The 26,705-nt window shown below is 36.4% G+C and overlaps 1 protein-coding gene across 1 annotated transcript in view; it reads right to left on the reverse strand.

The window, feature by feature from the left end:
- Nucleotides 1-11,846: 11,846 nt before the first annotated feature.
- The window catches only part of LOC145980857 (uncharacterized), a 38,665-nt gene continuing 23,806 nt past the window's right edge, over nucleotides 11,847-26,705 (reverse strand). Inside the window, exons 3-4 of the mRNA XM_083113940.1 lie at nucleotides 12,704-13,398; nucleotides 11,847-11,958 (exon numbers count right to left, since the gene is read on the reverse strand). Of these exons, the coding sequence (XP_082970066.1) occupies nucleotides 12,718-13,398 (681 nt within the window). The 3' untranslated portion in view covers nucleotides 11,847-11,958; nucleotides 12,704-12,717. The remainder of the gene's footprint in view (nucleotides 11,959-12,703; nucleotides 13,399-26,705) is intronic.

The following is a 26,705-nucleotide window of genomic DNA, read 5'->3' on the forward strand; positions in this document are numbered from 1 at the left end:
TGGATTCTGAAAATAACATCCACTTAAAATTTTCACACTGGGTAGTAATATGTGAGCTGAATTCAGTGAGGTGTTTTGGTACAGTGAGTAAAGCTTGTGTTTCTCCAGAAATACAGAGGTGAAATACTAAATGCATTATGTACCAGTAAAAGCAAACTATTGTCAATGTGTGAAACTCGATTTCTAAAAAAACATGATTCACTTCATGTTTCTGTTTAATTTCTTCAACCATGTCAGTTAAGTGGAGCTGTCCGAGTGAACAATCCCAAGCAAGTGATCTTCTAGCCGTAGTTGAAAAGGGGGCTTTCTTAATTATATTCTTTATCTGTAAAAAGGTTTTAAGTTTTACTGTACAGTTGTCAAAGTATTTAGAGAGCCGTCATCACAATTTAGCATTTTCTCTTATGCATGAGATGCTTCAGAGGCTTCTGGAGATTTCAGATGAAGAGTTTAGGCAAATATTTCAAAATGATTGTGAAAAATGTCAACAGACATTCAATTCCAAAATTACGATTCCGAGAATAACAATATCTCTTAATTCTTTTCTGTTTTTCTCTTAATTGCTTTTTCTCTTTATTTATTTCTCTTTTTCTCTCTTTATTCCTTTCTCTGTTGCTCTCTTTATTCCTTTCTCTGTTTCTCATTTAATTCCTTTCTCTGTTTCTCTCTTTATTCCTTTCTCTGTTGCCTTTTTTCCCTTTCTCTGTTGCTGTCTTTATTCATTTCTCTGTTGCTGTCTTTACTCCTTTCTCTGTTGCTCTCTTTATGCCTTTCTCTGTTTCTCTCTTTATTCCTTTGTCTGTTGCTCTCTTTACTCCTTTCTGTGTTTCTCACTTTATTCCTTTCTCTGTTGCCCTTTTTATTTCTTTCTCTGTTGCTATCTTTATTCCTTTCTCTGTTGCTGTCTTTACTCCTTTCTCTGTTTCTCTCTTTATTCCTTTCTCTGTTTCTATCTTTATTCATTTCCCTGCTTCTCTCTTTATTACTTTCTGATGCTCTCTTTATTCCTTTCTCTGTTGCTCTCTTTATTCCTTTCTCTGTTTCTCATTTAATTCCTTTCTCTGTTTCTCTCTTTATTCCTTTCTCTGTTGCCTTTTTTCCCTTTCTCTGTTGCTGTCTTTATTCATTTCTCTGTTGCTGTCTTTACTCCTTTCTCTGTTGCTCTCTTTATGCCTTTCTCTGTTTCTCTCTTTATTCCTTTCTCTGTTTTACTCTTTATTCCCTTCTCTGTTTCTCTCTTAATACCTTTCTCTGTTTCTCTCTTAATTACTTTCTCTCTTTATTCCTTTTTCTGTTTCTCTCTTTATTCCTTTCTCTGTTGCTCTCTTTCTTCCTTTCTCCGTTTTTCTCTCTTTCTTCCTTCTCTGCATCTATCTTCCTTTCACACTTTGTCTCTTGTTCTTTACTCTGTCTCTTTCTTACAGTCTCTATTTATTTCTTCATTTCACTGTTTTACTTTTCATTCTTTCTCTTTCTCTCCTCCTATAAATTTATCTCTATACATTCCTCTGTGTATGTTCGCGTGTGGTTCTTACACTATTAAAATTAATTCTGATAATGCCTTATCTATTCTCAAGGTCAACAGGAGGATGGTTTAAAGCATTTTCACGGTGGGCTAAAGCTTCCTTTGCCCATCCTGTGGCGACGCCCTTGCAAAATCTATTTCATTCTTTCTTTTGTTCTTTAAGAAAAGAAGATTTTCGCCAATTTCTGAATTATTCGAATTTAAGCAACAAAACCAAGTAAGCTGTGTAAATTATTTTAGCCACCAAAAAAAATTTGTATTTCCTTCAGTTTAGAAGTGATTCATTAACTATTATCACATCACAGATATGGAATGGAATAAGTGCAACACCCTATTATTGGATGTGTGCGTGTGGATGCCTAGGACTAAAATATTCATTTATATTTGCCGTTACAACAATTAGGCGCAATTGTGTCAGATGGTTAGTTATATTGTTACTACATTTCATATATCTCATTTTCCCAATTTTATGACCCTTTTCAAAGCAGTCTTTCCCACCGGAGATCTGGCCTGTAGCCACCCCCCCCCCCCATAATTCTGGGCCTGCAAATGTTATAAAATATTGATACAATGATATGTATCGATAGTGATTCTTATAACGAAATAGAACGTACCTGAACTTTTGTGAACATAAATAAACAGGACTTTTATTTTTTGTACCAGCAGAGTCAGGAAAGAGTCCGGACAGGGATTTAAAGAATGAATTGTTTAGTCTAAATCTAGATGGCGGTTGTGTTGCTAACCTGAAACATTTGAAAAGGTCATTATTTAAGGTTTGCAAATACTACCCATTCGTTTTACACAATTGCGTTTCGATGTCTCATTCTATTTCAGTAAGTTTATATATTGTCATATTAAAATGTCAAAAAGTTAAACAGAGATTTTTATACTAAAATATGAATGAAGTTAGAATTTTAGGAAGTAAATATTATAATTAAAACTGCATGTTAAATAAACATAAATTTAAAATGTTATCATTTCATACACTGTACAACATGTAAACCATTGCTTCACTCCATTCTAACAACAATCTCACTGAATGTAAACTGTTAAGTTAAATCTGGCCTTGGTTAAATATTAAGCCATCCTCAGTGACGTGCTTCTGCGCGTAAACAACGATAGTCTATATTCTACACGTAGACTATTTTATACACGTACATTACGTAATCTATGTAAACAACATGGCGAAAGGTGATAACTTAGCAAAGGGCGCCGTGGAATTAAAAGATAATTATACTGCGTATCAGTTGTTGATGTGTGAAGAGAACTTTTCATACTCTTCCTTCCAAATTCGAACAATTTCTCACCTAGGAAGAAACCTAATATAGGAAATATTCTAGTGTTTTATGGGAAAAAGACCACTCTTGCCTCACGACTGCCATCTGTTGTTGTTTTTTGCATACTATTTATCTTCTTCCATAGTTGATAATAGAAGAGAAGATAAATTTTGTTGTAAATAGGATTATTTTCATTGCGTTAGGAACCAATATATTTGAAAATGTCACTTTCTTCTCATGAAAATTAATTTTAATACACTTTAGATTGTGTACGTAGTCTATGTAAACTACAACCCAATGTAATCTACGCGTAGATTTCGTGTAGACAACGCATGTTGACGTAAACTTATAGTCCACTGCACATCACTGGCCATCCTTATACTCTTTACTTCATAATAACAACAAACTCACAGAATACAAACTGTTAAGTTAAATCTGACCTTGGTTAAATATTTAGCCATCCTTATACTTTTATTCTTGATAGTAAAGTAACATTTTTAACACTCAATCTACTGTTACGAATGCTTTTTACCTATCTGATGAAATTTCGGATGCCGCTAAGGTTGAACTGTACCTCTGGCCCATATCAGCCAAACAGTTTCGAAAATCCCTCTTCTCTCTAGATATCCTTGATAGGAAATAGGCTTACGTAACCACGAAACTATTTCGAATATGTAGACAACAGCTGAAGCAAACCACACGAAGAGTCACGTAAACGCTTTAGAAGAAATTCCAAGCACATGTAATTTTTCACATTGGAATATCATATTGCTTTTCGAAATAAGATGAAATATCGAAAATGACTTTGCTGTTGGCCAAAAAGAATTAATGCGAAAACACGGATAGAATAAATTTATTAAATTAACTAGAACATTAAGGAACTAAATAGAAACACCAGATTTCCTCATAGTCTCTATGTTATCATTTCAGAAGACCTGCATCTCATTTCCAAATTCCCATTCACTTATCACTGAATTCACTCACGGTGAATCTCAACAAACTGGTTTCCAGCATAAGAAATTTATGTCCTTTTCATTTGTCTGTTTTCGCGTGATGTGAAAACTTTTGTAATTGTTTCATCTAAACTTTACGCACGCAAGTAGCTAACAGTCGCACTTAACTTCATGACGGAGAAACTGTTGGCGTTCATTCCCCAGTGACCCCCTCGTCTTCATTTTCTTGGTTTCACTCGTTTAAATTCGTAAGCGTAATTGTTGTACGAGGGAACGTCTTTCACCACAGGCCGATCTCACTTTCCACACATGGTATTGACTGCAGTAAATATGGTTTACAAATTCGAACATAAATTAACATTACACACATGGTATTGACTGCAGTAAAAATGGTTTACAAATTCGAACATAAATTAACATTACACACATGGTATTGACTGCAGTCAAAATGGTTTACAAATTCGAACATAAATTAACATTACACACATGGTATTGACTGCAGTGAAAATTGTTTACAAATTCGAACAAAAATTAACATTACACACATGGTATTGACTGCACTGAAAATGGTTTACAAATTCGAACATAAATTAACATTACACAGATGGTATTGACTGCAGTAAAAATGGTTTACAAATTCGAACATACATTATTGTGGAATGAAAAAAGTAACCTATTCTAATTTACCGCGATATGAATCTGTCACGGTATACCACACTACCCACTACCCCAGTCGTTCCCAAAGTGTGCGCCTACATGGGCGTCGCGAAATGTTCCAATATTTTCACTGAAATGACACTTAACTAATTATATGATTGTTCCAAATATGTGCTTATTCAGTACTTTTTACAAATAAAATGTTTCTGAAATTGATTGATTGAGTTGGTGTTTTAAGTCAACTTTATGCACAGTAAGGCTAATTGGGACTGGGCCTACAGTTTAAAGTGGGATCCGAATCACTATGTGCTCTCACCGGGTTTCGAACCCTGGACTCCTTGATTACAAGGCGACGACTCTACCACTACGCCATCGGGGAGGCCTTTTTGGAATTGAAATATGTGTTTATTTTTTTAACTTAAGGCAAGCAACGTAAACACACTAATTGAGCGTTGAAAGTGTTAGATAGGACAGTTTACTTTTTCTTCGTGGACAAGGCCACAGTGTTGGTGCAAACAGTGCGGAGATAGCAACTGCCCCCCTTCCCCACGCCACCACTAATTGCCGTCACTGGCAACCACCAACGGTGTGAATCGTGAGCAGCCACTGTCAATCCGAGTGTGCCATATTTTCAACGAGCAGCTAAACAAAATTGAACCTGCCTAACCTATTTACAACTTACTTCCGCTATTATGTGCTTACGTTAATAGGTTAGGCAGCTCAGGTTTGGTGCTGTTAGCATATCTCCCAAAATTTGCTAAGGCTGTCCCTAGACGCTCATAGATTGTCATATTTACATGAAAGAACAAAATAGACAGAACTGAAATATCGTCAGTAGTTGCCGAGAAATTGCATGTAAATTGCTGTCATAGGATATGTACCAGCCGTCCGAACGAGCTTACAGACGACTGTGCTTGTTAAATGTTAAATTTTGATTTCGTTGTTATCACATATTAATATCCTACCTTATTTCTTGACATTTCCAGCAACTTTTGCATAATGTTTACCAAATTCTGGGTAACGTAATTCGAGTTACATAAGTGATGAATATGAAGCTTTCGTTTTCTCAGAACAGCGAAACTCTTGCACTGAAGTTGAAAGCAAACAGTGGACTGCGACTTGTTACACATTTGAAGGCGCAAGTGTATTGCGGACATTGCCAAAATTGGTTGTATTGTGGGAGTACATTCTCTGTCACGGATGGCTGGAACCTTATTTGATTTGTGGATGTCAATTGGTGGAGTTGTTTAATCAACTGCCGGAAGTTGTTTGCTTTTGTCGCCACCTTACACAGAGCTCTTGCAGAAACTAGAGAGGTGAATGAAAATGTGCTTACTCTCCTTGTACAAATTGTAAGAGGACATTCAAATTTGGAGGTCGAAAGAAAGTGCTGAATTACCAAATGTTGTTTTAGCAAACAGCATAGGAGAGAAAGATAATTTGAGAGAATGGGGACTATGTAATCAGTGGCGCCATCTTGTGTGGGCCTGTGTGGCTCGAACCCACCCAACTATTTGTCTGTTTTATTTTATTTGAGAAATAAAGTCCACGCGCTTCTAAATGTGTTACATATTTAGGCATTTTCACCAAAGTATGGAGTTAAATATGGACTTAAAAAACCTTATTTCATCATATAAGACACTACATACGTAAATCTTAGTTTTAAAACAATTGATTGCTCTTCTCTCGACATAGTAACTATTACTGTGACTGTCTTGAAACCAGAAGCGAACCCCGTATACGTGTGCCACAAATCGTTGCTTCTGGCGCTGCTGTCCCGTACGTGTGCAACAAAATCGTTGCTTCTGGCCCTGCTGTCCCGTACGTGTGCCACAAAATCGTTGCTTCTGGCGCTGCTGTGCCGTACGTGTGCCACAAAATCGTTGCTACTGGCGCTGCTGTCCCGTACGTGTGCAACAAAATCGTTGCTTCTGGCGCTGCTGTCCCGTACGTGTGCCACAAAATCGTTGCTTCTGGCGCTGTTGTCCCGTACGTGTGCCACAAAATCTTTGCTTCTGGCGCTGCTGTTCCGTACGTGTGCCACAAAATCGTTGCTTCTGGCGCTGCTGTGCCGTACGCGTGCCACAAAATCGTTGCTACTGGCGCTGCTGTCCCGTACGTATATCACAAAATCGTTGCTTCTGGCGCTGCTGTGCCGTACGTGTGACACAAAATCGTTGCTTCTGGCGCTGCTGTCCCGTACGTGTGCCACAAAATCGTTGCTTCTAGCGCTGCTGTCCCGTACGTGTGCCACAAAATCGTTGCTTCTGTCGCTGCTGTCCCATACGTGTGTCATAAATTCGTTGCTTCTGGCGCTGCTGTCGGCGCGCAACTAATAGGGAGTGTGGGGATGCTCGACTTCGGACTCTCTTCCAACGTTGCCAAAATAACGTTTGTAACAACTAGGAGCCGATTCTTGAGCCTTCATTCTCTATTATTGACAACAATTGTAAATAGGAAAGTCAAGTGTTTTACAATGACAGAAGCAAACCGTTTGGAGGTGTAAATTTGAAAAAAGGAGAAAACATTATTCTCGACTGACAGAGAACTTGTAATTAACGCAATTTGAGGTTATAAAAAGAGGTCGAAAACTTTCGTTTGTTTAACGTTTCTTCAGACTTTGTCAGTTATTCGCAAGAAATTCACCAAACTCTTTCGGTCACACTGGGACATGTTGTCAGGCGTGCCCACAAGGGGGTTTCATGATGCGCACGCGTCATGGATTTTTTTTGGTGGGGACAAAATTTTATACCAATTCTATATATCTTCACACAAGTGAAGGAAATAGTTTCGTTTCATTGGTTGGCGATAGGGTTCAAATGAAACGTGTCCTCCCGTTTCGCCTTATTGCGTTTTCACCTCCCCCAGTACAATTTCAAGTAATTTATGTGACACGAACTTTGTAAGGCGAAACGGGACATCCCATTTCTCCTTATCCTGTTTCGCCTTACACACAAAAAATTTCCCACCAGGAAATATTATCGACTTGACGGGTAATTCATAATGGGGGCGCAGAGCTTGTGATGTTGCCTACCTTGGCCCCCACCCCCCACACGACCTCCAGGAGCACCGACCAGGTTAGGTTAGGTTGATTGTAAGTCGATAATATTCCCTGGTGGGAATTTTTTTTGTGTGTAAGGCGAAACAGGATAAGACGAAACGGGATAAGGCGAAACGGGATAAGACGAAACGGGATGAGGCGAAACGGGATAAGGCGAAACGGACCGTAATCAAATGAAGCAGCACATCTTATGCCTTTAGAAACTGTTTGGATTAAGAGGGGGTGGGGCGTGCTGTTCGCATTAATACAAGATAAACTCTGAAGAATGAGGTTCAGTACACTAACAATGGTAGTGAGCCTGAGCAGATTTGTACTTTTTACTTTTACCTAAAGTAAACATACATTGCTCAAAAATGTCGGTATTATATTGTTCCGCAAATTTTGTCTGACCAAAATAATTTGAGTATAATTTGGGTATAATATAATAATTCGGCATAAAGGAGGGCGGGGCGAATGTTCTATCTTTTGGGGGGAAGTGCGTTATAGGCCTTGGGGGGGATGGGCACCCCTGCATATAGTTATTGCGCAAATATGGAGTATATGCTGAGAAATGTTCTGAAATATCGAAAAAAATATGTAAAAATGGACTAAAATATGTAAAATATGAACAAAAACCTAATATATGTACAAATGTGGAAAATAAAAACTTAATTTCTCGAAATGCGCAAAGATAATACAAACTTTAAATTATTTCTTCATCTTCATACTTAATATAAATTCGTTCCGCAGTCATTACGAACAGCTGCACTGTGCGATAGTGGTTAAACGAAAGAAAAAGAACTCGAAATTCAACCAGAATGTATAGATGTTAAAGTGTTAAACTGATTTACATAATTTTCGAATTTTAGGCACTCACAAAGGCAATTACCTTCGAAATAGGCACTTGGGACTAAAATAGGCAAGCGCAGGCACAACAAATTCATACATATCTCTCAGGAATGGCTTGAAACCGAAAAAGCCTACATTTTCTGACCATCGAACAACATAACATATTATTGCGTAAAATTATGAAACCTCCGATTTCAGCCCATTCAATGTTTTCCAAAAGCTGGCGCCACTGTATGCAATGGTCAGAATTAGAAGAAGAAGCAAACAAGAGCAACTCGAAGAGAAAGGTGTTGCGTGCAATCTTCTCTTCACGTGTAAGGGATCAGCTCTCTCGCAAAAATTATTTTTACGGTCAGTGAAAGAAGAGCATTTCCTATATTTTTCGCACGCGTATACTTTCGCGTCATCCGCTTTCTTTGTCATTACTGTTCCCGTTCATTTGCGATTCTCATTCCACGCCCAAATACCCTGGACTGTCCACTTTTACACGAGATTACCTCTTACTGGCAACAGTCCAGATTCCTTAGCGATCTGTCATTGAAAAGACAATCCTTGCATCATTAATAACTCCACAGAGCACAATAGATGGCAGAGTTAAGCTATAAAAAATAAAATTGATTTAACACGATATAATGTCTTTGCTTTTTTCCTTACTTCTTAATATTTTTTGCACAACAATATTGGTGAAAGTACAGGAAGTAATTTTTGCCTTAATTTGAACTCAGAAAGAGAGATAGGAATGGAGAATCCTACACAACCGTAATCAATAATATGTATAATATGAATGAATTCATTGACATGTGGTAGAGTTTTGAATTGTTAGAATAGTTATTGCAGTGTAGCAAGGTGTATACCGGGTGGTCCAAAAGTTCCGGAACGGTCACATATCGTGAGAAATACGTGTTTAACCCTAGGAGGACCAAGGTTTGATCTGTTACATGCTGGACTAAGGGTGGCATTTTGTGCCACTTTACTATTCCGCTACATTTGTTAGTTATTTTGCACTAATAGTATGTTTTGTTTAATATAAGTCATAGTTTGGATATTTTTAATGTTTGTTAAGTATTTTTTTTTTTATTTTGAAAGATAAGTAAGTCATATTTTGTATATCTTTAATGTATGTTAAGTATTTTTTATTTGGAAATGTACATCTGCATATTTATTATTAACAATAATAGAATAAAACATTATAACATTATAACACATTTCAGTTCTACATTGTCAGTATATTACAGTTCCTCAGCATTACTCACAATTATTAGAAATTACACAGTTGTCACAGATCTGAACTTTCATGCAGTGTCTTCCACAGACACATTTACCACAGTCATTGCATGAAATTGTAGTTCGTGAGAGTTTGTTTCTTCTTTCTCCTTTAGAAATGCAAATGTAACACCTATTTCCTTTTCTCGAAGCAGTTGCATAAGTAGATATATCTATGGGATTGTCAACCGTTGACCTAATTTTCCTTTGAAGAACGTTTTCCATTGCCGTACCTGTACTGCATTTGCATTCAATCCCTCAATGTTCTTTGCTCTATCTGCTACATGTGGCTCAATCAACTTCAGTTTAAAAATTAAAATGGATAAAATTTTCTCTTGAATTTTAGCAAATATGAAAATACACATCCGAATTGACAATAAACAGCATTTTTAATTCAATTGCTCAAGGCAGTTTCGATTACACTGATGAACAAATTCAAACTTTTTTTTTGCTCCTTTGAACAAAAATAGGTGATTATTTATAATTCGACCCCGCTGAATCCAAATCTGAAAGTAGAAATGCTGTATCACCTATCGTTTTCCCTGGATTTTCATATTTTGTTTTTAATAAAAATTTAATTCTCTTTGTAATAATACATCGAAATTTGAAATTATTTTTGTTTGTTTGCTCATGAAATAAGATTTAAATATTGAAGTGAATAACTATGAAATATAAAAAAATTAAAATATATATATAGGACCGATTTTGACTGTTCAATTAAGAAATTTCATGCAAACAAAGGGGAAAAAAACACATTTTTACTCACATTTTCAAAATTTCTTTCTTGAACTCTGCCGTTTGTAACTGCCACCAGAAACCTCTTTCTTGAGGTTCCAACAGTAGTCTGCTAACATGTTCTGTACCGATTTTCCTGCATATCTTTTCTCCATGACAGAAATATCCTGGTGAAATCTCTCGCCGCATTCGTCACTAACCGCGTCCAAGTTGGGGGAGGGGGGGGAAGTACAAATGCGAAAGTAAAACGTGAATTTTCAAGGACATATTGCACCCCATGCACTGATAACACTTCAACAAGTTCTTAACAAGTTTCTTGTAGTTGTCAGCTTTCACATTTCCAAGAAAATTACAGCATACTTGTCTGAAAGCTAACCATGCGCATTTCTCTTTTTCTGTTAGCAATTCCACAAAGTTGTCATCATGAATGATCTCACGGATTTGCGGCCCAATAAATATGCCTTCTTTTAACTTACTATCACTGAGTGTTTTTCTCAAGTACCCAAAACCCTCACCGTGTTTATCCAAAGCCTTAACAAAATTTTTCATCAGCCCTAACTTTATATGCAACGGTGGTAACAAAATCTCATTAATTGAGTTATAATGAATTTCTTTAGAAAAACAATTATGAATGCTCTGATCGTTTTGTTAATATACAACTTACACTTCACTTCACTATACACAATATTACATTCACAATTTCATGAAAATACACAAACATAAAATATGGCTACTCGCGAAGTTATCGGAGAGGAACTTAAGACTCGACTAACCCACAAAAGAACAAATTTTAACAGAGAAACAGGAAATTACTCTACTGCCAGATGTTTCCTCCACGAAATATTAAGTGCCAGTCATAAACACACAAGGTGGCTAAAAAGGTTCTTATCCATTTGCTAGGAACCAAACGTTAAGCCGTATGCGGACCAGGGTGCGGAGATCTGAAACCATAAAACTATAAAATGTGGGTGTTCTGCAAAAACTTTAGGTGATACAGGAAAACGGATGCGATATTCGTTATCAGCACATCTGAATACATAAAGATCACTTAGTTTTATTTAAAGGAGTATTTCATTGTTTATCAGTGTTACCAACACAAAAACTTCAAAAGTGGTACTTTTTGCCACACCTTGGTCCTGCTAGGTTTAATAAGTGAAGCAAAGCTATTCAATGATTTCACAACTGTGAAATTTTAAATGGAAACCCGCATTTTGTATTGTAGAATCGGAAAGAGGACTTCATTCCGAGTCCAACGAGCTATCAACCTTCCTCCTAGCTCAATTAGGAACGGAGATATGGCGATTTTAAATTTTCAATAGAGTATATGGAAGCGGGCTCTACCATATACTCTATTGAAAGATCTTGATCGGTTGTTTGCCTTGTACTCACACTCCTGCATTGCCGAAATGTTCAGCGTTCTTCACATCATATTCGTTCAGTACCAAGTGTGTGCATCATCAAAAGTACACTTGTGCAGTAGAACAATTAAAACAGTACTTGATATATGTAAATAAAGAAAGACAAAGTTTGATCACGTCATTTATTAACTCTGCAAATATAAAAATATATATTATTGTCTGAATTTAAACATAATTCAGCCTTATCTCTTGTCCAGTGTACCAAGCTTTGAAGTCATATTGTACCTCTCAGTAAGGTGACCTGTAGAGAGAAAAAAACAACTAGATTTACATTATGAAGGAAAGACTCATAAACATAGCACCAGAAAACTTGATAGGCTATAATTGCGTGACTAATCAGTACAACTTCGTGTTAACATTTGACTAGAATCTGTGCTTATTAACTTCACAATTTACTTCTTCAAGGAAGTAGAATCGATTTCTACACAGAAAAATAAATGCATCAGCTAAAACATAAATGTATAACGTCTGTTGTTTAAATGTATCATCGAGAAAGATGCAGGAAGGTGCATCAAAATTCATCAACGGATACATTATAGTACAGCTGCACATAGCAAGAAATACTCACATGCATCATATGATGCAGTTCAGCGTTGCCTTTACAAATTAAATACAAAAATGCATGAAAATAGATTTTATGCATTTAGTTTTCTGTGTGTAGAAGCTGTGTACAGTTCAATTATATTTTTTATATATAATTTCTTGATTTCATGTGTTTTGGGCATATTTTAAGTTAACAGAAGTGCTTTACAGCCGGTTAAAATTAATTTTTTTCTTAATTTTCTGAGTGTTTTGTAGAGTTTCATAAATTAAACGGTGTCTAAATATTTACCTACAATAATATTCAGAATGAGAGTTCCTTGTAGATATTTCATTATCTATTATTATCATGCAATAAGAATTTCTTGAATTTATATATAGATAGATTTTTAAAAAAAAATCGAGACTACTACTAAGCCTGGCAACACTGGCTTAAGCTGTCTTACCAAACCATTCAAGTTTACCCATCGTAACCCCCATAGCCATATCCATGGTGTCCGTGGTGGTGGCCATGTACAATTACAGGGTAGGGCTTGATAACAGGGTACGGGTGAGGTACTGGCACGGCCACTGGCTTCTCAATTGGAACAGGCACTGGCTTTGGAATGGGCACTCCGATTGGCTTTGGAAAAGGCACTGGTACATGCTGCACGACAGGCACCGGGATATGCTTCACAACTGGAACGGGCACTGGCTTTATAACATGGACTGGATATGGCTTGGGGACATGAACCGGATACGGCTTGATGACTGGAACTGGTACTGGATGAGGAACTGGAACGTGGACGTCTTTTACTACTGGAACCGGAACTGGATGTGGAACGGGTACTGGAACATGCTTTGTCACCGTTACGGTCTTCCCGTGGTGGACGTGACCGCCGTATCCGTGTGCGTAACCATGACCGTAACCTCCGTGTCCGTAATCTCCGTAACCGTAATCGCCGTATCCGTGACCGTAACCGTAGCCTAGTCCGTCACCGTAGCCATATCCTAAACCGTAAAGTCCACGTTTTCCTTTTGTTGTATCTTCGGTGACCTGCGTTTCTTGTCCTTCCACTGTTTCAACTTCGTTCTTCTCCTCAACTGCCTTTTCTTCCTCCGCTTTCGCCACAACAATGAGAACCAAGGAAGCAACAATAACCTGCGGACAATAATCAAAACAGTCAGGGAACTGTGACAGAATAAAACAAGAAAAAGTACACCCTATATAATTGAACCTCTGTCATTGAAGTCTTCACAAGACCTTCCAGATAGCGCGACTAAAGGCGGAATCACACGGAACTGTATTACCAGTAGGAATGCCCTAGTTCGCGCTAGACTGGCTACCTGGCTGGAAATTGCTGCGAGGCTGGTTTTTGACGGCTAAGCCATGTTATAAGTACAGCCAACCAGGGTAAAAAATTTAGTCACGTGAAGGTAATCTGTGAGTTTGGCAAGAGCAAGTTTTTTGTCTGTGGTCCTTTAACTCTTGCCTGGTCTTAAGGCGAGCTACCTACATGCTGGCAAGGTTGGGAGCGGAGAATACACCTCACACCAACCAGACAACAGCGGTGTCTCCGAGAGTTACGACGTAGCGGGAGGAGGTGCTGCGCGCACCTCGTTCCACAAGCTGCTGTGTTTCTCATCGCGCTGGATTGGTCGCTTTCCCTTTTGTTCGCTGCTCGATGAAAGTGAAGATAGAGATAATGTGCATTCGTGTTCAATAATATTTAGGAATTTATCCAAGCGATGAGATTTGTACACGACAAATGTGATTAGCCGATACTGAAGATCCTTATTATTACCAGCGTATTACATGTGTGAAATATTTAGTTCAACAAAATATTTTCTTATGAATGAATCCTTGCGAATTTCATGTACACATACACGAGTTCATTAAAAATTAAGAGTCTTGATGAGTACAACTTGATTACCATATTTTTCGAGCCAATTTCTAGCCCATACTTTTCTTTTAAATTTTTAACAACAGATGTCGCCAGCTATTTTTCCACAACATTCTGCAAATTTCTCATCTATCTTTTTAGTGTATGTGCTCTGCGCAATGCCTTGTAGGAACAAAATTATACCGACAAATATCGTGAGGCTAAAACTAGCAGATGAGCCAATATCACATAACTAGTTCAAGTCCAACTGAAAATCGGATAGAATATCTCGTGTGTTTCAAGCATTATAGTATAGATAAAGTGGAAGAGAGCGGTTAGTTCGTATGAACTTTCCCGCCTGATCATTACCAGTGCGTAGTTAGAGATCGGTTAGTTCATTGAACTCTCCAGCCTAATTATTGCCTATTTTTGTGGGAGCAGGAAAAGGTTTATTATCCAACGAGTTCGAGAATAATTTCCTAGTTCAATTTGCAACATTATGTGAATATCCAGTTCCGAACTGTACATGTGAATACAGTGGATTTAAGTCAAACCTTACCATACTCGTTGTAAATTTATTTTTACGAATATTGTTTTTAATCTTAAGCTAATCACGACAGTGAGGAGATTAGTTAAAATTGATGCAGGTAGACTTACCAACGAACGCCTATGTGCCTTCATTAATTCATCTCATCATCACTCATCTTCATTCGCCAACGGAGTAAGGTCCGCTTTTCTGCCATTTTTAGATAGCTGCGAAGATGAGGATGAGGAATGATTAGATTAAATTGATGAAGGCACTCACAAAGAACGCCCGTGCCTATGCCGGGATTCGAACCCGGAAACTTCGAGATCAAAAGTCGAGCGCTTAACGAACCAGCCAATATTGTAGTATGGTTGGTATGTGCCGTCTATCTCTGGAGCAAGCAAACGAAAATAAGTATCTGCGCAAGTAGTGACGCGAGACGGCTGTACCAATGAACACATGAGCGGGAATGGGATTGCGTGGAGGAGGAAAGAGACTGCCGTTTACCAGCTTTCTCAGCAGCTAGTACTGCTTTTTGTGCGCACGACCTCCACCACAACACTATGCGCAGCCTTGTTCTAGATATAACCGAGACGGAGAATATATGTTGGAGGTTGAATTAAGTTAGAATTAGGAAAGAGTAAATAATGTAATTGCAACTTAAGGCAAGTTTGGATGATGGAGTAAATGCCTTCGTTGTTAGGTAAGGCTTGTTAGGTTTTGTTCTCTTAGCATAAATAATTCCTTTTTGACCAATCTCCGAAAGATTGCAGTGCATTTACGCTAAGAGACAAAAAGCTAAAAACCCTTGCAATGAAAGCCAACAAGGTGTCCCGAGGTACGCTGGACAGTGGTTCGGATCCCACCTTAAACTGTAGGTCCAATCCCGATGAGTGGACTTAAAACACATTTTTAACACCATTAAGCCTTGTTTCCATGATATAAAAAACTCAACATGCTGACCAAGGCAAAAATTTATTTTATTATAAAACTTAAACTAAACGTAACGTCAACCTTCTAGCAAGGTCTTCTTCAGACTCTGCACCAAGTACAAATGTAACAAGGTACAAAACAGGACGATATATATAGACAAACTTTACTATTCAACCAACGAAAGCATTCCGTACTTACGTCAGTAGACGAATGGCGGAAAAGTTGTTCGAGGATGTTCAAATTTACCCTTACACTCGGACAAATGCAAAATTGCTACCAATACCCACCACCTTATATGAAACTGAAGTTAAATATTTGTATGCGTGTGAGCAAATAAAACAAGAATTTCAGCCCATGTACTTACGAGAAGTCTCATTTTGTTGAAGTCTCACTTCTGTCACAGCACAAGAAACACAAGTGTAATTTCGGAGATGCGCAAATATCTTTTATACCTAGAACATGGAAGCACTGTTTACGAAACAAAACGTTTCACCTTTCAACTGTCACCACGCTAAATGGTTAGGCTACGGTGGCGCCATCCTTCCTCAACATTCCGCAAGAGAAAAAGGGTACACTTCCGTTCGTGTTATACGCACCGTGTCACCCGTTTTACAAAACCGGAAGCCAACTAACTCTCTACAGAACTCATTTTTGCAATGCGATGTCACATCGAATCCCATTCTCAAAGAAACATGGGTCCAAGCTCAATTTATATTCACTGAAACTACGTTCAATATCCCATGAAGTCATGGGAGTATATTCGAAATATGTTTTACCGCCAAAGCTTAAGCTTGCATTCTCTATTGCTGACAAGAATGTTAGAATTGATGACACAAGTGTAACGATCTGTTGTCAAGATCTAAAATAAACAGAACAAAATAAACAAAATACAGATGAAAGAAAATCTTTGGTATTTAAGAAAAGAAGGGAAAATATAGTAATATTATGGATATGGAATAGTATATGTCGAAAATGTTTGAAAATATGGAAATTATCTCTGAAATATGTAAAATATGTGATAAGAGCTGATGTATGTAAAAGTATGAGAATTTTCGAGTTAATATATCAATATTCGAAAAGACAATACAAAATAACATTGGTTCTAGCATTATATGAAGATACTTACATACAAATCCGTTTCCTGCTGACTACTTGCAGGTTGAAAACCGCCGCTGTCAGTTACAAAGTTTGTCAAGGACGTGTTTTCTCTTTTCGAAAAAGAAAATAAACCCAATCTATAATCGAGTCTCAAAATAACCGAAAAGTAATTTACATTATAAACCTGTTGTTTTCTGTACATTAATCAATACTTATAAATAATCAGGCAGCCACTTTTGGGGGACAAGGTTATTATTTATTTATTATTTAAGTACTATTTCTATACTAGAAACAAATATTAACAACGGCGTGTCTAAAGGGGGATTTTGGGTATCCGAACCTCACCTGAAATATCTTATGTCGGTAGTATAGTACTAAAATTAAGTAAAAATATAACTCTCTTTGTCCACTTTATTAGAATATGTAAAACGAACAGCTCTGCTTTTAGTGACTACAGATGGGGTAAAGTTGCTGTATAAATTGCTGTCTATAGTATGTAGTAATGAAACATTTCAGAAACTCTATGGTCACGAAATTAATAAGGATATAACTAAGTAATCTGTCAGTTCTACACAATATGTCAAATCTTCAATCTTGTTTTTAAAGTTACGTGGAAGTGTTATTATAATTCTAAAGATTTTGTAAATTGTTACATGTAAGTTGAATGGGACAAAATACATTTTATCTCCCTAACCTCAATTTCAATGTTTAATGTGTATTCACAAAAACGTTTGTATGTTAATGGTACTTCAGGTTAAATTTATTTTTTTCTAATATTTCTAGCATTTTTGGTTACTACGAAGTAGAGTTGGAAGTGGTCGGAAAAAACCCGGATTTTTTTGGAAAAAGAAACTCCGGTTTATTTCCACGGCTTTTTTCACAAAAGTGTCTCAAATCAATGAAAATATAGGAGTTGGCATAATTTTTCCTCTTCCATGGTTTTCGTTTATCTTCCTACTGTAAAATAGACATCATTTCTAAATATAAAATACAATTTACAATATTAAATTCGTAGCTGGACATAAACAGTGTTTCCAAGAAAGCTGACTTTTTTGAATGGGCAGCTCTTTCAGAGTGTTATCTTCATATTTCGGTAGGCTTATTAACTATATCTATGAAGTATAAACCTATTCACATAACTAGAGTAGTTTCGTATGTATTTTTAATAGAACCGAATAGTATGATATGATTTTCAATGTTTGAATTTGTTATACGAATATGTACATGAGGCAAAAAGAAAGTACTGCTATACCTTTTAAAAATCTAGTCTCAGATCTCATAATCTCTTATGAAGTAGCTATCAATCTTGTCAAGTATAGAGAACATTCAGATCGAAGCAACACATGACAGTGTGTCACGTTGAAGTGACCGGTGACATGAACCCCTTCAGTCTGTAAGCAAGCATTCACCAAGCATGCACAAATACCGAAGCTACATGATGCGTGCCAGAGCTTTCAGACTGAAGTCACAGATGACAAGCGACGCAGTCTCCTTCAGTATTAAGCAAAACGTTCACCGTGCATGCAAGAACAACAGACCGAAGCGACACGACGATGCACGCCATTGAAAACAGTGTGACATGTTTAGCTCGTTGTCGCATCTCGGTTCAAAAGGTTGAGTTACTGAGGGTCTGCTTCCAAGTGACACATGCCACTTGTTGCTTCGATCTGAAGGTTCCCTGAGAAAACAGTACTGGCCAAGCGACAAGCAACACTTGCAGCTTATGTTGCTTCAGTTCGAAAGGTTGCATTCACTTCTAATGGTTCGTTTCGAAGGGCCACGTGTCGTTTCCATCTCAAACCTCTGTTAAACAGGATATATACACAAATTCACATAATACCTATACTTCTGCATATTTTGCAATATTTTGATATTAACATTTGTTACATATTTTATGATATCAACATTTAAATTGAGACACAAACATGTAAAAGCTTGTTTTAAGTCCATTTCATGGTCAGATGTGCTCATCAGGACTAAATGTTTAGTTTTAACCCTAGCTTATCCATGCCATACGAGAAACTTACATATCGGGAGGCTGTTCGCAAGCCCATACTTTTTTTTTATCACTAAAGTTCAAGAAAACGTTTTATTATTGAATCACTGCTTCATTTGCTGATTATGTGCAGTTATTTATTAATTATAATAATTACAAAAATTTCTACCATTAATAAAAAATAATAACCAACTATTGCACGAGTAGTGTCTCACATATATTTTATGATTCACAAAAATCACATTTTTTTAAAAATGTTTTTTAGTTGTAGAAGTGCGGTTGTTTATTAAATATAATAATTACAATAATTAACCATCATTACCAACCAATTGTACACTGTCATTGTCATGAGGATCTCGAATAAGACACATTCAAAAATGGCACCTGATATGCCCACCAAGTGGATTTTGCCTCCTAATTACATTAAATTTGTTTTTATGAACAAAAGTAATAAATAAATATTGGGAATATTCTAGGAAACAATGTAATTTATTTTCAGTTGAAAAATCTAAAAAATAGAGGTGGTGGGCCTGCAACCCCCCCCCCCCTCTCGGTAAGCTAGGGTTAAAATTGTATCTGAACCGTTATGAAATATATGTCCACTGGGATTGGCCAATATCTGTCTCTTGGCTGCTAGATCATGTAAATTTCTTTTAGCTAGTTGTAAAATATGTCACTATAAAAATAGAAACCTGTAAACTCATAACAGTAATTTCAAGTGAAATACGTTAGCTCTAATTAATAAAAAGCCAAAAAAGCCAAAAGTTCCGTTTTTTTTCCAAAAAAGCCTACTTTATATCGGAGAAAAACCGTCCATTCAAAAAAGTCGGCTTTTTTTGCAACTCTACTACGAAGTGAATACTTCCATCTACTCTATATTCATTTATCATAACCCATTCCGTGTCTAGCACAACCGACAGCACTAGTAGAAGAATCTTGATGTCTGACACAGACCGATGTCTTCAATATTAAATAGACCCAATCAAGGGCGCTCAAAGGATTTTTCCTCAGGTGGGGGGGGGGGGCAGCCACAGACACTTTCATCATTATTATTATTATTATTATTATTATTACTCCTATTGTTTTATTATTGTTATTATTATTATTAGAGGAAAATGTCTAAATATGGGCCACCCTTTTTATGTTGTCATTTTCTGAGGAAAAAAATAATATATCAAGCACCTGCCTTTAAAATGCATATCTATGAAATATATACTTAAATGTAATAGGATGCTAAAGTATAGAAGGTCTCCCTTTTTTTTTAAAAAAAAGCAATTTCCAAAAAATGGTAAAATGATGTATTTCAAAATTGTGGTCTAAATATGGGCTACTATTGGCAATATCACAAAAAGCAATTAAAATTTTTAAAAAACAGTCATTTATCGCTAAAACATTATAAAATTCATATTTATGAATGATCTGTTGTTTTGAAAATCACGCGGAATGGGAAAAACATCCAAATATTTGTTGAAAATGTGATCTCAACATTAGTCCTCATGTCATAGCCCATATTTAGACCATCACCCTATTTTTCTTCTTCAATTTATTTTAGCTTTATGTGGTACATATTTCACAAACAAATCATGGCATTATAATAGCCCACATTTGTTTTATGTACCGCTAATATCATAACCTATACAAAGCAGCGGAGGTCGCAATTTTATAACAGCGTCCAAGGCCGAACACTTTCTCTTGCAATTTGGCGCCGCAACCTTTGTCCTTGACAGATAATCAGTACCCATAGCCTCTTCCAGGCTGCAGAACCCGGTAGGGCTGATAACTTCAAAACCCATATTTAAACCTTCGCCCATATTTAGACCTTCTCCTATTATTACATTACTAATATTACTGCTAGAACAACTTATGTTTTTTCTTAAATTACATACATGTGTAATTTCCATATTCTGTATCCATATCTATATACAATTTGCATAACAAAAAGCTGTTTTTATAGTTAGTGTAAAATAGACTGAAGGTTTAAATGTAACCCTATTTCAAATAATAGTAAGTCACAGAAAACAATATTTTTTGTTATTAAATATATCTACAATTTCACCATTCGAATTATATTAACTCTATCCACATGGACGTCGGCAGGATTTTTACAGGGAGGGGCAAGGAAGGTATGTTTTTCTAGGGGGCAAACAAAGCACATTTTCCCCAAAAATAGTGTTGTTCCCTAAAAAAAAAACATGACTTAAATTTGTTATGGTGTTCATGCAATAATTAACACATATTATTGTGGATAAAATGAAACTATATGAGTGAAATACATAATTTTTGGTTGACTTTAATTTTCCAGGGGGGGCACGGCCCTTCTTGCCCCTCTTTCGGACGCCCATGTCTATCCAGAAATGTCAGGAGGTGCTGGATCCAATAACGATTAACATATCTGTGCTATTCCTTCTTTTCCCTAGTAGACTGGAAAGGGATATTATTAAAATTTTTATGTTGGAATATTTTGTGTTCACTAAGATGTCATGATGCCATCACATTTCACAATACGTAGTCATCTCTGTTGAATACATTAGGAAACCTTTGTTTCATAATGTAAAAAGCTTGCAATATAACTAATATGAAATATAGTGTAAATATAATATAAAAAAGAAATAGTTCAATTTTCCGCCACCAGGTTGAAATGTGGCGTAATAATGAATATTTGGTTCAACACTCACGTTAAGTAATTTAGCTGAGTTATTAATTAGAAAGATATTTGTTAGTGGCAGGAAGTTGCGAGAAAATAATCTCTCGTTTATTGCAAGATTGCAAGGTAAAGGTAAATCCATAACCAATTGGAGCAGTTTACGTCATTATTACAACCCATCATGTACAGCGCCACCTGGTGGCGGAAAATTGAACTTTTTTATCGCCATCCTCTTTCCCATGGTCTGCATAGTGGATTCACCAAATTTCAGTTCTACGATGCCTCAAACAGGCTACAGAGGGCTCTGAGTTGGGTAACTTTAATTCTGGCTACCCGGTATCTTTCAATTCTTAACTTGTCAGGGGTGTATCTAGAATTTTCTCTCTGTCGGTGCAAGTTGGTATTTAGGGAAATATTAGCTCGGCGATGCTTGCTCGAGCAATGGGGTTAGCTGAGGGGATGCTTCTATGGTTTACCATGGTGACAAGGAGACAGCTGTGGGGATGCTTCGCAGAAAAAAAAATACACTGTTATAACATTTCATTGCAAGCAACATATACAAAATATTTTATAAAAAAAATATGAAATAATAAATGCTTTAATATACTTCTCTAGGTTCTATTATATTCTATGGGTGGTGTGTTCGGTTCTCACAATATCAATTAAGTGTTAGTTAAAATCAATGTAATATTTTTTAAAAAATATGTGAAGTTGTTTAGATTTAATAATATCTCAATAACTTGCTTCTACCTTGGGACGATTTTTTTTCATTTATAAGTGTAACATTTAATGCAGTGAGCAGTTGCTAAGATTTTAATAGTTATTTCTGGGAATATATTTAGATATATTCCTTTAATTATGGAGAACTTTGTGCGTGTAGCGTTATTGTAATCTATCCTTAGATGTGCACAACCTTTTCTTCTTAATAACACCATAAATGTATTGAAAAAATCCAAAACTGGGGGGGGGGGGGCAAAGACAATACATTTCCCTTCGTAGATAAGATTTAGGATAATGCGGGGGGAACTGCCCTCCTTGCCCCCCACCCTAATCACCGCCACTGAAAAATAATGAGTTCTTTCTGCCTATGTATGAGAATTTCAAAGTCTTTCAACTTGTTTTTTTTTTTATAGGACGGAAAAGCCCTTTGATTATCCTCATTTATTAAAATTATGCCTTTTTATGTTGACACAGTTGCATTTCAGAGAAAGTAGATAAAACTCGTGTGCAATTTCTTCACAGCTGTTTTAGTGTTGCACAAATTGCTGTTCACATTACACATTAATTTCACATTATCATATTCTCAGTTTGTTTCACAGGTAAAAGTTCACTTTCATGAACCAAGGAAGCCTATCTCTTTAAGTGAAGGTTATCATTGACACATTACATCCTGAATTGCACAATGCAATTTAGTTTCTTTTTAAAATTGATATTCGTTTTGGTTTTATGGCCTGCCTTTGTGTTTATTTTTTCAAAATTGAATTTAAGATGGCAGAGTAAAATATTATCTCATATTTTCACCAATTTGTTTGAAGCATGTATGGAGGTTCGTTATTTTTCTTTAGATGTTTATAAGCTTTTAACTCATCCTGCAAATAAACTATACACGGTATCAAAAATATAAGAAACAAGTGGCAGAAAATCTCAAATGTGAGTAGCCTTTACTATTATCTCTTATTCTATTTTTGATATTTGATGCCACTTATTTACATTTTTGGAGCCGCGATGGTCCACTCGGCGTCAGTGGTTCTAAGAGATATTTCACACAGAAGCAACATGTGCTCGTTGATTTGCTCGTTCGCAAGGGACATGTGTCGCTTGTCGCTTCGGTGTAAAATCTCCCTAAGTGGAACACTTTCCGACCTGGTCCCTGCATAGCTGGCTCTGGGGTTCACTAATCCTGTAATGAATGTGGGGAATAAAAGTGAACAGAGCGTGGTGCTGCTCGCATCACATTCCAAATTGCTCTACTGTATTTCCACACACCCTTACGTGCCTCCACAGCACTGTAAAGGCAACCGGAGCGTGGTGTTGATTACATCACCTCCAAAATGGCAGAGATCGAGAATGTGAGGGACACAGTGGCGGCGATTAGGGGGCAAGTGCCCCCCCACCCACTTTTCACCACTTTTATCCCCGCGCTATGCTAAATCTTATCTACAAAAAAAAACTGCCTACAGTGCTTGTAGCTTTTATGAAATAAGAAAAACAAGCATGCATTTTACTTCATACAACATTATCGTTGAACCCGTATCAGAAATTTCCCCTTTTCTCCACTTGTGTTTATGGCGTGCAAAATTGCCATCTAGAAACAATTTATCAGCTGTTTGTGAAAGGAAAACTGAAAATTCAGGTGAACAAAAAGAAAACCAAATGAAAGGGAACAGTAATGTGGAAATTGCTTGTAAACTTAATTTTCTGCAGTGACGTTGCCACTGCATTTCCCAAACCGGGAAGGCGAGTGCATTGGACTGCACCCTTCCGCGTGTTTTGTAATGTCGCCATGTATTATTATCCACATTCGTTTCGCTTAGTTGAGTTGATTGAATGCCAGCTATTATTCTTGTTTCGTAGAAAAATCACTTCCGAACTGATAAACCGGTTTCAATGTGAGCTGCGGGCAGACATAAAGGCTATATTTACCCCATCTCTTTTTCTACTCAGAATCAAAGTTCAATGATTTGCTTTGCAACACTGTTACACGCCATATTTAATCATCTTTGTTGTGTAACGTTTTAAATTGACAATCATACTTGATTAATTAATTAAAATGAAACCTCTCAGTACATCAAGATACGGGTAAATCAATATCCAATGGTCGAAAGAAATTAATTGGATGCCTGACAATTTTAAAAAATTTCATTTTTTGTTGTAACGCCTATGCAAGGGTAGTTACAAACAGGTATTATTTCATTTTTATATGACTTCATTTCAATATGGCAGCTAATTTTGTTTCATGGCTTCCGGCAATTTTGACCTTTGCAGACAATTTGATAACTCAGCTAAGAAAAATGATAGAAACTCAGGTAAGAAGAATGTTTTCAGTACATTTCAAGCTACATTTTATGTCCTATAAGTTTTTTTCTTGCCATATACAGTGCGTTCGTTTCGTCTCTGGGCCGAGATAGCGCGTGACATGGCGCAGATGCCGGCATTTTCGTCCCGTAACGTCTCGCTTATTCACGTACATATCTTTAGCATGTAGACAATTATATTTATAATGCATAACGAGTACTAAACTGTGTTATAAGAGTTGCTCAAAGTTGCTCACGTGTTATCTCGACCCAGAGCCAAAACGAATGCACTGTATAATGCAAATGGGTGAAATTTAGGGTCAAAATTGATAGTAGCTTTGCAACAAAAATCAAAATTTAGAAGAGGAAAGATGTATATCCAAAGTTTTAGCTGAAATATTTGAGCTATGTTGCTGGTTTCCTCTTTTAGCAGTGCACATCCTCGTAATTGCACGTTTTTCATTTTCTTCGAAATTTGAACCGCAATGTCTCTGATGCGGGACTTAATAAAAAATTAATATTTACAGCATAATGAGTACTCAGGATCTGTAAAAAAAAAAAAATGAGATTCATATTCCATGGGTAACAAAGTTGCAACAGGGTGAAGTTAGTGAAAACAGACAAATTTACATTATTAGTTACAAATAAATACTATTTATTAATTACATTATAGGAATGAAATAATAAGCCTATTACTAATCATTATGAATTAAAAGGTGTGTAAGGTTGATGTTTCTTTATTTGTAACTATTAACGTAAATCAATGTAGGTAATTTCGTATACCACAACTAGCCTTATGATGTGCCGATTTTGTTTAATGTGAAACTGGAATAGTCTTTACTGGAGAAACGCTTTAATTTTCAGTGTTCGAAGTCTTATGACTAGGGCTTGGAAGTTGACAAACCATCTTAATTACTGAGCCTTGAAAACAATGTCTGTCCGTTTCCCTTCAGTTTGAACCACAAAACATGATTGTGGCATTTTTCTTCATTCTTGAGGCTTATTTTTGTCCTTCCTTCTTGTTTCGTGAATTTTAAATGCTTTTGCTAGCTTAACTTACATATTTTTCATATTCCATTCCTGACATGGTCCTTTTAGCCATTAATCGAAAATACGGTGAATGAGAAAGTACAATATTATTTTAACTGAAATGCTTAGCAATGCATTTAATAATTTATTGTGGTAAATTCAATTTCCACCAAGGAAACTTGAAACACTTTGTGTAAAGCCTACTTTGAGGTTAACTTAGCGACCTCTATTATCTCTCCTTATAAACTAAAGTTAGTCACGATATTTAAAATAATATAACCACGAAACACAACCGTATTTTCAGACGCTGGCCGACTACTCTATCGTGGAGAGTTCCCTCTGAAAGAAGATGAATATGCAGTAAAACCTTACCGTATTTTGAAGTAAAAGTAAAGAAAACTATATTAGCACTTAATTGCTTATCCCTTTTTTTCAGGAGTTTAAACCAGCAAACAATGGGTTTTACGTTTTATGGAATTATTCAACTAATTGTTGTAATTTATGAAAAATTGAGCTTTCATTATCAGAGGGAAAATTATTTGTAGGTCATCTTTAAAAAATTTAGGTCATTTTTTAAGAATTTTAAGGTAATTTTATTACATTTTGTAGTTCATCATCTTCCGAACGCTACTCATGGCGTAGTGCAGAGGAAGTGTGCCAAATGTGGGCCCCCATTTTGTTTAACAAGGAAACCATGAAGCCAGAATTAACGGTACTAAAGCCTGAAATAGTATGTTATGTACTTATTTAGTATGTCTCCTCCCATACTATTTAAGCTTATATCACTATAATTTATGGTGTTGCTGCTTTTAATTGTCATAAATATAAGGGAGCTCACTTTAGGAACGTTTTTCTCTAATCTTCAAAATTGCTTCTCTTCGAAAAAATAGCATTTTTACAATAAAGACATTTTTTTCTCGCTGATACATGAAAGACTGCGGAATAAAGTAAAACGTTTTCTGAAATGTTAAACAGACAGTATTACATGCTTTCTTCAAGATTATTGTTTTCTTTAGTATAGAATCTATGTGGCCATGTTAGATTCCACGTTCTTGGTTTCTTCCCTGTCCTCGTCATATCTATTATCTTAGAACCTGTACCAGAATTCCAGAATTAGAATGTGGGTGAAAACGCATTCTGTGCTTGTTACACAACAACAAAAGGGGCCCACTTTAGGACCACTAGGGGTTATTTTTCATGATAAATATTTCTCACGTATTCCCATCCCTTACTTAGAAATTGCATATAAAGATAGCTACTATACTTAGGATTAAGTATACGAGGGGGGGCTGGAAAGTTCGTGAAATCACCCAGAAGGAATACAGCTGGAACAACCATTTTAATAC

Source organism: Lepisma saccharinum, chromosome 28, assembly GCF_977018435.1.
Source record: "Lepisma saccharinum chromosome 28, izLepSacc3.1, whole genome shotgun sequence".
Lineage (NCBI taxonomy): Eukaryota > Metazoa > Arthropoda > Insecta > Zygentoma > Lepismatidae > Lepisma > Lepisma saccharinum.